Source organism: Alnus glutinosa, chromosome 7 (assembly GCF_958979055.1).
Source record: "Alnus glutinosa chromosome 7, dhAlnGlut1.1, whole genome shotgun sequence".
Lineage (NCBI taxonomy): Eukaryota > Viridiplantae > Streptophyta > Magnoliopsida > Fagales > Betulaceae > Alnus > Alnus glutinosa.
In genome coordinates, this window is record NC_084892.1 from 26,351,354 (window position 1) to 26,365,000 (window position 13,647).

At 31.7% G+C, this 13,647-nt stretch overlaps 1 protein-coding gene and 1 long non-coding RNA gene across 2 annotated transcripts in view; one reads left to right on the plus strand and one right to left on the minus strand.

Annotated features, from left to right (window-relative positions):
• Positions 1-930: 930 nt before the first annotated feature.
• LOC133872530 (uncharacterized) lies at positions 931-2,085 on the plus strand. The gene is made up of 3 exons (XR_009901052.1): positions 931-1,067; positions 1,235-1,334; positions 1,561-2,085. It is a non-coding gene; the product is annotated as an uncharacterized LOC133872530 (long non-coding RNA).
• A 10,345-nt stretch (positions 2,086-12,430) lies between these two features.
• The window catches only part of LOC133873386 (CDPK-related kinase 6-like), an 8,150-nt gene continuing 6,933 nt past the window's right edge, over positions 12,431-13,647 (minus strand). The window contains exons 3-4 of the mRNA XM_062311097.1: positions 12,724-13,234; positions 12,431-12,558 (exon numbers count right to left, since the gene is read on the minus strand). Coding sequence (XP_062167081.1) covers positions 12,431-12,558; positions 12,724-13,234 — 639 coding nt within the window. The remainder of the gene's footprint in view (positions 12,559-12,723; positions 13,235-13,647) is intronic.

A 13,647-nucleotide genomic window follows, 5' to 3' on the forward strand; every position in this document is an offset into this window, starting at 1 on the left:
AGGAAGTAAATACTCGTTAAGAAGCCCCTTGTTAGTCGACATCAATTCAAAGTGAGAAACAAACTGAACACAAACCAAACTGACAAAAGGAATGAATGGCTAAGATTTAAAGTAAAATATCACACATCTTTATAGCTAGATATATAGAACTTGTTTAGCAAGACATATACAAAACAAAGTAATGAATTGTTAATTTTAAAATTAATAAAGAGTAATGATGTGATATAAAATAAAAAGAATTTATATAAAAAAGTAAAAAAAAAAATTTATTATAATAATTTTTTTTATTTAAATAGTAATAAAAAATTATTAATTGATATAAAAAATGAAAAAAATAAAAATATTTTAATATTGATTGATATTAAAAAATATGAAAATATATATATATATATATATATCTATAACAGGCACCGCTGTATTTTGTTCATGTCCTTGGCAAACAAGGCCATATAACAAGCGGTGAAGGCCTCGGCACAGCACTGATTTATTTGAACGAGCAGTAAATTTTTCTTACACCTCCGTAAAATTACTCTTTTGCCCTTCAGCTTTCTGCTATTTTTTTCTTTTAACATTTTGTTGAATTTCAAAAATTACTATTTCAGACAGGAATATTTTTGTCTTTTCGTATTTCCTCCGATTTCTACATTACCATTTTGTCCTTGTCTACGTCCAGTTGGCAAAAAATTAGCTGGATATTTTGGTCTTTCAATGAAAATTATCGATTTACCATTTGAGTTTTCAAAGAGCTTAGTGTTTTTAAGGAATATTTTGGTCTTTTTCACTCCGGGTATGTTTACCAATTTGCCCTTATTCGTTTTCATACAAATCAGATATTTTCTTGGTTTTGTGGACATTTCACCCTCCTTTCTTCTACTTAAGATGAAAATCTTTGCTCAGGCCTTTGATCATATCCAATCGTATGTAGAGCTAGAGAACTGGATTTTTGCCTTCTTTCGTATTCGAACCATTTCTCCAAGAAACGTTATTTACGCTCATAGACGCCAAGAACATCGTTCATGGTTTCTTGGTTCCTTTGCGCTTACAGGGGCTCCAGCTTAATCCTCCCTGTAAGACTTTATTTTTGTCTGGTTTCTTCTTGTTTTCTTTGGTTGTGTAGTTTTTTTTGTTTGGTTGATTTTTTTGTTCGTGGATTTGGAGGTTCGTATGATTTGGTGGTTTTTTAATATTTTACAGAAATTTCTACACTCATCTTGGTTTTTGCTTTCGCTCATAGCGCTATGATTTCCACGGCAATTTCTGTCAAACCGAACGTCCTCTCTATCTCTCTCTCTCTCTCTATTTCTCTTTCGCCTAGCGCCATGGATCCCTACAAGGTACTCCATCTTGGGTTCGATTTCGAATCCTATTTCATCGTCGTTTGATAGCTTTGAATTCCAAATTTTGTAATTCTTCTGAGCTTGAATTTTGGTCGATTTTTTTAGAAAAAAAAAAAGGTTCGTTTTATCGTTTCGGGTAGTGATTTTGTTGGATAGTAATGTTTTTGGTTAGCTAAGAGCTATTGCTGAATATGATGTTTGTGTGGTTTTTTTATGAGTGCAGTACCGGCCCTCAAGTGCTTACAATTCACCCTTCTGGACTACCAACTCCAGTGCTCCGGTTTGGAACAACAACGCTTCCTTGACAGTTGGATCCAGAGGTATTTTGGCTGTGATTTGTGTTAGTTTTTCTGAATGGTTGACTTGGCTATTTTTGTTGTTATGAGGATTATCGTAATAATTGTCTATTGAGTGTTGAATGCTTGATTACATTTATTGTTTGATGATTTTTTTGTTGGATTGAAATTTTTGAATCCACTTAAAATGGGTTTTCAAATATGAGTAGAATTGTTCCTTCTATACTCCTAGAAGAACCTATACAAGCCAAACATCTTCACTAACCAATAATTGTAACCACCTATATGGGAAAGTGCTTGTCCGGATGGCATTGTTCAACTGACGGAGGAAGATGAATGCGCCTACCAGGAGATGATTGCTCATCTTCCTCTTTGTTCAATTCTGTCCCCCAAAACTGTAATTTCATTTGAAAATCTTGGTTTTGAAGTCACTGTTCTTAATTAGATTAAGTTTTCTGTAGATTTCAGTTCACTTGTGGCTATTTTATTTTTTGTGCATATTCTTTGTTTATTTATTGATGAAATGGGTCTATAAAATACGTATGTATTTGTAAGTTTGAAAATAATGGTCAAACAAGTTTGATAGTATTACGTGATGCTGATTTTTTTTTTTTTTTTTTTTTTTTAATGAACTGATTGGCTTGGTTTCTTTTATTTTAGGTCTCTAAAAAGTTTTTTCATGAGTTAGCTGTTGGCTTTGAGGATCCTTGCATTCACTTTAATATCGGTGATAGTATGTTCAAAATAGTGTGATTGCTTTTTTCCCTTTTTTGGTTTATGTTGAATCGGCCTGGGTATAAGGCTGTGTGCCTGTTGAATCCTTGCCACCATTAAGGCTTCCAACAAGTCCACTTGGGTCAATTTTCCCAGTAGAAACATAAACAACCCCCTCCCATCAGTACCTACACAAGAGTTTTTGGATGTCGACCCTCCTATGTGTGGAGTCATAAATCTGACTTTGGCCGAGTTTTTTGGATGAGTTGGAAAAAGCTAGGTCGCCCAAAACACCAAGGTGGGACGAGCTTTCGAGACTTGACAATTTTCAACAAGGCGTTATTGGCTAAACAAGGTTGGTGTCTTCTTACTAAGCCCCAATCTTTGGTAGCTCGTATCTTGCAACACAAATAATGTCAATTTCTTTAGTTAGCAATGAGTAACATAATGTATATATATATATATATTTTTTTAAAGTGATGAAAGTTTTACATATTAAACATACTAAATATAAGATCTTTTAAAGATTTTATCAAATCTTACTCGCCCAAAAAATAAAACAAATTTCATTATCAAAATTTAAGACAATCAAGTAATTTACATAACATGTGCATACAAAAGTTTTCAACCAATATTAGATAATTATAAATATGAGGTTCTATTCAATACAATATATCTTGCTATGGTGGGGATTTAATCATCTTGTTTTTTTTTTTTTTTTTTTTTTTTTTTTTCCTATGTATATTTTCGTAATAATAATAATAATTCATAATCTAAATACTAGACGAGCACTTTTAATAGTTAAAATTTATAACATCATTTCAAAGACAGTGATGGAAATTGAAAACCCAGACAATTAAAGAGGTTATTTATTGAAACTGTTCTTGCATTCTTATGATTTCTGACCAATCGCTTTGCTTTTTCAACTTTACTCTTCTCCTAAAAGACAATTCGGTCAGCTTTTCCACCTGCAAAGAAATATCATGACTAGCTTTAGAGGGTTTTCAAAATCAGATATTGAAATGATCTTTGAAAAGATGGCAGGGTTATGAAGACTCTTTGTACAACAAAAAAGAGATGAGTCATTTGAAAAGAAAAAATGTTAAACGCCAAAAAAAAGAAAAAAAGAAAAAGAAAGACCATTTATTTTGTCGTGATGAATTATTTTTTAATTTGTTTTCATATTTATATCAAATATATTATATTTTTAACGTCTGTTTCACTTTATTTTATTTTTAAAAAAATTCAATAAGATGTTTTGATTTTTTTTTCTAGTTTATGTGAAACTTAAATTATTTGTTGTGTATGGACCAAAAAAACAAAGACATTTGTTGTGTGGTAAATGGGTTTGGGCAAAGTCACGTGGGATGCATTAAATGAAACTGTACAGGAACAACAACCACCATCAAGTGGTAGCTTTCACGTGAAGTAAATACTCATCAAGAAGCCCACGTGACTTTGCCCAAACCCATTTACCACACAACAAATGTTTTTTTTTTATTTTTTGAGTCGACAAGGGGCTTCTTGATGAGTATTTACTTCATGTGAAAACTACCACTTGGTGGTGGTGGTGGTGGTTGTTCCTATACAGTTTCATTTAATACATCTCGCATGACTCTGCCCAAACCTATTTACCACACAACAATTTTTTTTTTATTTTTTTATTTTTTATTTTATTTATTTATTTATTTTTTTTTGAGTACATACACAACAAATGATTTAAGTGTCACATAAACCAGAAAAAAAATTGCATCTTATTGATTTTTTTTTTTATAAAAAAAAATTTAAGTGAAATAGGCATTAAAAATGTAATATATTTGATATAAATATGAAAAAAATTTAAAAATAATTGACCATGACAAAATAAATGGTCTTTTTTTTTTTTTTTTTTTTTTTTTTTGACGTTCACATTGTTTTTTCAAATGACTTCTGTCTTTTTTGTTGTACAAAGTTTCTTCATAACTCTACCATCTTTTCAAAGATCATTTCAATATCTGATTTCGGAAACCCTCTAAAGCTAGTCATGATATTTCTTTGCAGGTGGAAAAGTTGACTGAATTGTCTTTTAGGAGAGAGTAAAGTTGAAAAAGCAAAGCGGTTGGTTAGAAATCATGAGAAGAATGGAAGAACAGTTTCAATAAATAACCTCTTTAATTGTCTGGGGTTTTCAATTTTCATCATTGTCTTTGAGATGATGTTATAAATTTTAACCATTAAAAGTGCTCTTATATACATGATTATATATATATCTATAATTACGAAAATATACATAGAAAAAAAAAACAAGATGATAATCCCCACCATAATAAGACATATTGTATTGAATAGAACCTCATATTTATAATTATCTAATATTGGTTGAAAACTTTGATACGCACATGTAACCCTCTAAAGCTAGTCATGATATTTCTTTGCAGGTGGAAAAGTTGATTGAATTGTCTTTTAGGAGAAGAGTAAAGTTGAAAAAGCAAAGCGGTTGGTCAGAAATCATGAGAAGAATGGAAGAACAGTTTCAATAAATAACCTCTTTAATTGTCTGGGGTTTTCAATTTTCATCATTGTCTTTGAGATGATGTTATAAATTTTAACCATTAAAAGTGCTCTTATATACATGATTATATATATATATATATATAATTACGAAAATATACATAGAAAAAAAAACAAGATGATAATCCCCACCATAATAAGACATATTGTATTGAATAGAACCTCATATTTATAATTATCTAATATTGGTTGAAAACTTTGATACGCACATGTAATGTAAATTACTTGATTGTCTTAAATTTTGATAATGAAATTTGTTTTATTTTTTGGGCAAGTGAGTAGGATTTGATAAAATCTTTAAAAGATCTTATATTTAGTATGCTTAATATTAACCTCAATATTACTATAATATAATATAACTCTACAAATTACTATGTAAAAATTTCATCTCATTAATAAAAAAAAAATACATTATGTTACTCATAGCTAACTAAAGAAATTGACATTATTTTTGTTGCAAGATACGAGCTGCCAAAGATTGGGGCTTAGTAAGAAGGCACCAACCTTGTTTAGCCAGTAACGCCTTGTTGAAAACTGTCTAGTCTCGAAAGCGTATACCACCTTGGTCTTTTGGGCGACCTAACTTTTTTCAACTCATCCAAAAAACTAGGCCAAAGCCAGATTTATGACTCCATGCATAAGAGGGTCGACATCCAAAAACTCTCGTGTGTAGGTACTGATGGGAGGGGGTCGTTTATGTTTCTATTGGGAAAATTGACCCAAGCTGACTTGTTGGAAGCCTTAATGGTGGCAAAGATGATTTGGCTTAGAAGGAATTCAGTCGTTTTTGGTAAAGGCTTTACTCCTCCAACTCAGATTGTGGGTGTTGTCAAGATTTCGATGGAGAGGTTTTCTGAGGCTAGTGCTGGTGTATCGGGGCCAATGAGAGCTTTGGCAATGGATCCCCCCCTGTTGGCAAAAAACCTCCGAATGGTAGGTGAAAAATTAATTGGGACGCCACGATACACAAGGAGGCCATGCAAATGGGTTGTGGGGTTATCATAATGGATGAGTTTGGGAGTGTGGTGGCAGAGCAATCAAAACTTTTTTCATTCATCACAGATCCCACAACAGTAGATGGTGGCAGCCTGGTTTTGCGGTGCTACTCGGCAAGGAAGTGGGAGGCAGCTGAATTATTTTGGAAGGTGACTCCTCTGTGGTGGTTTCTGCACTGAGGAAGGTTCTTGTTCTAGAGTCTATGAGCAGCTTGTGGATTATATCAAGACTTTTTTTGGCTCGCTTTCTCTATGTGGAAATAGTGTATATTCGGAGAGAAGCGAATAAGGCAGCTCATGTTTTGGCCCAGTGTGCTATTTCTCAATTGCTAGACAAAGTATAGATAGAGGAGTGTCCCATATTAAAAGCATTGTATTAGCAAATTGGAATATTCTCGTTTGAGTATTAATAACATCGCTTCTTTATCGAAAAAAATTAAAAAAATAAATTAACATTATTTATTTTTTATATGTACATCTAAATATCAAATAATTAATTTTTTTTATAAAAAAAAAATTATTAAAGTTATATAACAACTGTATAGAAGTTGTAACCATCAAGTATAGCGTGGGGTTCGGTCTCGTGAAAGACTACAAGCTAGTCTCTTGACTCTTTGTTCAGTAGCGTGGGTTTCGGTCTCATGCCAACCGGTGGAGGCCTGAAGAAACTAAAGCCTAGAGTTCATAATATTTGTAATTTGTTGGCGCTGACACTTGTGAGAAAGCAAGCAAAAAATGATAGATTTAGATGTATAGGTACAAATGAAACTCTAAACTGTAGAACATTAATCTTACACAAAATTTCACTTTCTCACTCTAAATTTTCACTACTAGATTTGTTATAATTATAATTTTAAAAATTACTTAAAAGTGCGGGGTGGAAATAGGTGTAAGAAAGTGAAAGTGTACATGTGTAGCATTATCTAACTATAGAATGGATTGCTGCGGATAGTGTATTTTTTTTTTTTTTTTTTTTAAATTTTTGGTTATGACTTTAAAGTGAAATTCATTATTTAAAATCTCCATTTTATTTGAAACATATTCTTCTTTTTGTCTGATGTCCTAACTTATGATATTTATTTTTTTTCCCCATTGGATGGGGAAACCACTCTTTTACAGGGTTTTTAAAATGTAATTAATATTGTTAAATTAAAAGATTCAGATCTTATTATATTTTTATTTATTATATATAAAGTATGATGAATTAAAGATAAAGGTTATACATAAAAGCGATCTTAATGCATGGGTGAACCAGAATTACAACAGCCTGTGAATGCGAGTAATTGGAACATGTAAAATAAGTAACTAGGCTACTGTTGTGTTTTGAAAGTGGGTTTACTATTTCAAAAACCTAACTTATTGCATTATGGGTTCATCGATGGATTGGTCTTTGGTCAATCGATTGTTCTGCAGGAAACCTAATTTTTTCTTCTTATTTTTTTTTTCTTAAACCACCAAAATGATTGAAAGATTTCAAATTCCTTTGCAAATAGAGAAGTCTAAATTCATTAATTAGATCATTTAAACAAAGCTTTGTGATCAAGAAAATGGTGAACACCTTAAGCTAAATCAATTCTTTATCTTGTTGATCATCTTTTAATTCATAATATTCCATTATGGAACTTCATTTGGTTGGTGATTGTTGCTCCTAACCTTTGACATATTATATGGGCCTCCATATCGGTACTCAATCATTAGTGTTTTCTTGTCAATTTTATTTTTCTAAAAAAAGAAAAAAGAAAAAAGAAAATACTAATTTTGATTCTTTTAAAATCTCAGGAACAATTCAATAGTGGCATCTGTCTACTATTTAGAGCTAATCTCTCTCTCTCTCTCTCTCTCTCTCTCTCTCTTATTTTTTATTTTTATTTTTTTTTATTTTTTTTTATTTTTTTATGCTATGATTTTCAGGTTGTTGCATAGTAATGATTTGGACTTGCATGTAAAGAAGGTATTTGCAGCTATACGATTGTTGCATTTTTTATGGAGAACTGATTCCCGTACATCACTTTTACAACAAGTTTACAACAGTCATCTCACATGGAGTGGGCCCCACAGTGTAAGGGACCCACCCCATGTGAGAGGGCTGTTGTAAACTTGTTGTAAAAGTGATGTATTTCTATCATTTTTCTTTTTTATGATCTTCTTTGGAAGATCTCATTATTATTTTATGGTGTTGTATTGGGAATTTGAGATGCTTTCAAACAATGGTTAATCTCTTAAATTTCGTTTAGGTGTTTGATTTTTGAAAATAAAATTCATTGAGTTATGATTGGTGCACAACAAAATTGTACAACATTAGACACATGGGGTGGAACTCATGTGGTGGATTTTTTGTTGTGCAAAAATATTTTTCCAAATTTAATTCTTATTTGATACGCGAATTTCGAGGTTTGACTTTTTAGAAAAAAAGTTGAATAAAATATAATTATCTTTTAAAAAAGTTGAATAAAATATTATTTGTTTTTAAAAAAAAGCAAAAGCAAAATCAGAATCATATTTGTTTTTGAAAATTCTTTTGCTAAACGCACAATAGCTAAGAATGTTTCTTCGGTGTTGTTAGATATATTGCAAATAATTTACATTTATTTGTATAAAAATATTGAATGTATTTTCCGTCAAACATTATAAAAAATAAAAGTTGCTTATGCGACCAAAGCATTGCTTTATTCATTTTTATTTATTCGCTACAACACTCTCTAGCCATCTCTATATAGAACTTGTGTGTGGTCTATAAATTCAATGGTAGATTAGCACATTTTTTTTTTATATAAAAATAAATAAGATAGAACAAACATTTTTTAAACTTATTTCTTCAGCAAGAGCAAAACTTCGATAGACTTTGATACTCAATTGGGGTATAACTTACCAACTTCAACTGGGTAGCAACAACAATTGTCTGGATCAAGACACATCGGAGAACCAGTCATGCCGCATGTGTCCATGCAGTTATGATACCCACAACCATGCAAAGTAAAGAAATAAGGATTTGAGCCTTGTTTTCCTGATATGGTGCTTAAAAGCATTTCTAATAGCCTTATCAAAATAATTTTTTAGTTATTTTAGTGAGCCAATTTGACAAAATTGTCCAAAAAGACTCTTCAGTAGCCTCACCAATTTAGTGAAGAAAACAAAAAAGTGACTGAGCACTACTCACCAACAATAGTAAGTATTATTCACTCACCAAATCTAAAAAAACTACTAAAATTTTCTCTTTCTTCATTTTTTTTTTGTTTCTCTCTCGTGCATCATACACATCCTCCATTTTGAAAAAGATTATTTAAATGGAATAGTGATAGTTGAGAGTGATTTAAAAAAGTGAATGGCTAAAATAGATAAAAGTGGTTTTTAACTATTTTTGTTCGTGAAATTTGATTTGATGAGGCGACTAAGAATACTCTTAAATACCTATATTGTAACATTAAATGTTAAAGAAAACAATTACAATCAAAACACAAAATAAATTACTTACGTACGCTCTTCAATCATTAATATAAAAATTAAACAACTCTTTAGCCTTTAGCTTTCAACCCTCCATTTTAAATTGAATAGAATAACGCTTCTATTTATTTACACACACCAAGACTTTCACTCTGCTTTGTTTTCTATTGAATACAAACAACAAGAAGTCTTTTCGTGCACTAAAAAACCATTAATATATGTACAAAATTTAATATTACAAGGTAAACAAATTTAACATAAGGAATAAGAAAAACAATTATACGAAGGAGAGGAAATGATACGTACCAAAAGAGAAAACTAGAAAAGTCACCAAAAGTGAGAGAATGTTGCAGAATATTTCATATTGAGTTGAAAAAAGTGCACTAAAACACTTCACTCTAATCTCAAATGAATGAAGAACACATATAAACTTGTGGCTTATATATATAGCCGAAAGCAAGCTTGATATGTCTTAAGAAAATGCCCATATATAATATTAGGTGAAATATCGGACAATAAAGGAAAATTTGAAATAAATTTAATATAAAAATATATTAGGAAACGTCATTTAAGTGAAAACAATTAAGGAAAAACATTAATTGACATGAGTTGGCGAAAGTAATAGAATAAAATACGGAAATGTATTAAAGAACAATGAAAAACCATATCTAGAAAGGTAAAATAAGCTACAGAAATGAAATAAAATAAAATAAAATAAAAAAGAGAATATTAATTGTAGAAAAATATGGATTTTTTTTATTTGAAAAAAATGTTGTTTTTGAAAATCTATCTCAAAAATATCTTTTATGTTGCATGTTGAAGGAACAATGCAAAATCATTCATAGAAAGATGAAATACAATATAAAAAATAGAAAGAAATTAAGAGAGTATTAATTATAGAAAAAAGAAATGGAGTTTCTTCCTTGAAAAATGACAACAGATAGTTTTTTTTTTTTTTTTTTTTTTTTTTTTTTTTTTTTTTTATCATTTGTTTAGAATAATCTTCTCTTTACTTTTTTCTTAAATTAATGCATTTTATGTTTTACACATTATCTTCGCAAATGTCATAATGGGAAAAGAAGTTACAGATGCGAAGAATAAGGGACTTGTGTTTTCGGACGCGATTTAATTTCTTGGGAAGCAAATTGAGATTCATTCTTTTCATTTCCTTCTATAGAAACTAATACTACTACATGCTTAATTCTTATTTCACCTTCGTACAACTAGCGGCTGATGTGGAGTGCATAAGTTCACTTATATGAGAATAAAATCAGAGTTAAATATTTAGTATTATTTTTTTTTTTAAAAAAAAATTGGCATTAATAATGAGATTTTACTGTAATCTAATTGGGAAGTAAATTTAGAACAGAAGATGAGAGAACTCAACGGATCCATCCAAATGAAATAGATACTATTTATTTTATGGTAATTAAGGATTTAAAGTTGATGCATCTAATGATGTACATGATTTCACATTATTTAAATTTTAAAAGACGTGCCAATATTAACTTCATGTACACCATTAGATACAGTTTTTCTTTGTATTGCTTAAATTTTACTGGAATTTTTGTTGGCTAAATGCTAAATCGACCCTCTTTTATTTTGAGAGTATACGTTAATGTAAAGAGAGGTTCAAATGTAAATCCTGTAAGGTTTGTGTTTCTGCTTAGACAACTGTTTTTTAAGTCAAATCCTTTTGGCTTAGAGTTGTAAGGGTCTTGTACTTCCTTCTTATGATGTAAGCCTTCAGGCATTCCTAGCAATATATTTGGTAGCATATGCTACTTTGTTCGAAAAAAAGATACACTAACTTCAAATTCTACGTCATGGTAATGGTAATGGTAATGATTTGGTAATGGTAATGATTTCCCTTTCTTTTTTTTTTTTTTTTTTTTTTTTTTTAAGCTATGATTTTCAGGTTATTGCATGGTAATGATTTGGACTTGCATGTAAAGAAGATATTGCAGCCATACGATTGTTGCATTATTTATGATCTTGTTTGGAAGATCTCGTTATTATTTTATGGAGTTGTATTGGGAATTTGAGATGCTTTCAGACAATGATTAATCTCTTTAATTTCATTGTGACTCTATCTGATACTGGCTGTAACCTTTTAATAGCTTGGTAGCTAGTTAGGAATGTTTCTCTAGTGTTGTAAGATATTGCAAATAATTTACATTTATTTGTATAAAAATCTTGAATTTATTTTCCATCAAACATTATAAAAAATAAAAGTTGCAGATACGGCCAAAGCATTGCTTTATTCATTTTTATTGATTCGCTACAACACTCTCTAGCCATCTCTATATAGAACTTGTGTGTGGTCCCATAAATTCAATGGTAGATTTACACATTTTTTATATATGAAAACCAAAAAGATAGAACAAATATTTTTTGAACTTATTTCATCTGCAAGAGCAAAACTTCGATAGACTTTGTTGCTCAATTGGAGTTTAACTTACCAACTTCAACTAGGTAGCAACAACAATTGTCTGGATTAAGACACATTGGAGAACCAGTCATGTCACACGTTCCATGCAGTTATGATACCCACAACCACACAAAGCAAAGCAATAAGGATTTGAGTTGTGTTTTCCAAATATGGTGCTTAAAAGTATTTCTAATACCCTCATCAAAATAATTTTCTGGTTATTTTGATGAGTCAATTTGATGAAATTTTCCAAAATGACCTTCAGTAGCCTCACCAATTTGGTGAAAAAAAATAAGTGATTGAGCACTACTCACCAACAATAGTGAGTACTGTTCACTTACCAAATCTATAAAAAACTATTAAAATTTTCTCTTTCTTCCCTTTTTTATTTTTTATTTTTGTTTTTCTTTCATGCATCATACACAACCTCCATTTTCAAAATGATTATTTAAATGGAATAATGCTAGTTGAGAGTGATTTAAAAAAGTGAAAGGCTAAAATAGAGAAAAGTGGTTTTTTACTATTTTGGCTCATGAAATTTGATAAGGCGACTAAGAATGCTCTTACATTCTTATGGATCCGGCTACTATGCTGTAGAAAAAAGTACCGCATATCTTCTGTACTTTTTTCTACGGCTGAGATTGATACAGGAAAGTAAGAGTGTAACTATGGTAGAAAATGCCATAGCCTACTCTTTAATTCTCCTTTATTGCCTTTTGTAGAACAGGTATGACCAAAGTGCCCTCGACCCACCTCTTTCCCAAGCTCGAACACCAAAGTTCTTCGCCTGACCTCTTCACCGGATCGCCATGAATAAAAACAAACAGAAAAATTTGGTAAAAGAGACGGCAGTAGAAAAACCAAATTCTTAGAGGAAAAAAATTAAAGGTGCAACTTCATCAGATATAGAACCCCAGCTAGCTGAAAATATTACATGCATGTCAGTATTTGGGACTTACTAAAGGGGATGAGCTGTGCAGGTTGATGAACGTGAAGGATGCAAATTTGCTTTCCTCTAGAATTCTGTAAAGCCCACAACAGGATTAATCTGCACTCTTTCACTTCTTTTCCCACAGCAACGTATACCATATCCTCAATCATGGGAGTGGGCTCGGGAAAGGGTTGCAGAGGAGAGTGCCAGCGTGGACTTCCCGGAGGGGGTATCGCCGGAGACGGAGTTGGAGGATATTGGTAAGGGGCTGGGGCTGGGGCTGGGGCTGGCTGAGGAGTGTGCCGGCGTGGCCTTCCCGGAGCGGGTATCGCCGGAGACGGAGTTGGAAGATATTGGTAATGTTGCGGCAGTCTCTGCGGAAGGGTTGCAGAGTCGGTGTTCCGATCATGGCGATCTCTGGCGGAGATGTCAGGCGAAGGACTTTGGGGTTTGGTTCGAGCTAGGGAAAGAGTTGGGTCGAGGGCATTTTGGTCATACTCATTCAGCAAAGGGAATAAAGGAGAGCTTAAAGGGTAGGCCTTTTAGCATTTTCTACTATAGTTAGACTCTTACTTTCCCAATTAATCTCAGCGGTAGAAAAAAGTACCGCAGATATGCGGAACTTTTTGTTACCCAGATAATCAACCCTAGAGGGGGGTGAATAGGGTTGATGGCAAACTTTTATTTTAATAAAAATTATACTGAATTAAGAATTTAGAACAATATAAAATGCAGTATAATGCAAACAATATAAATATTGGAACAATAATAAAGAGATAGAGAGAGAGATTCAAACTCAGCAATTTATCGTGGTTCGGTCCACCTGACCTACGTCCACTCCCCAAGCACACCACTTGAGATTTCAATCCACTAAACCAAACTCCTTGCAGGTGGAGTTAAAACCTTTACACTTCAAGAGTATACTACTCTTCTTCACAAGGTGGAAAATCTC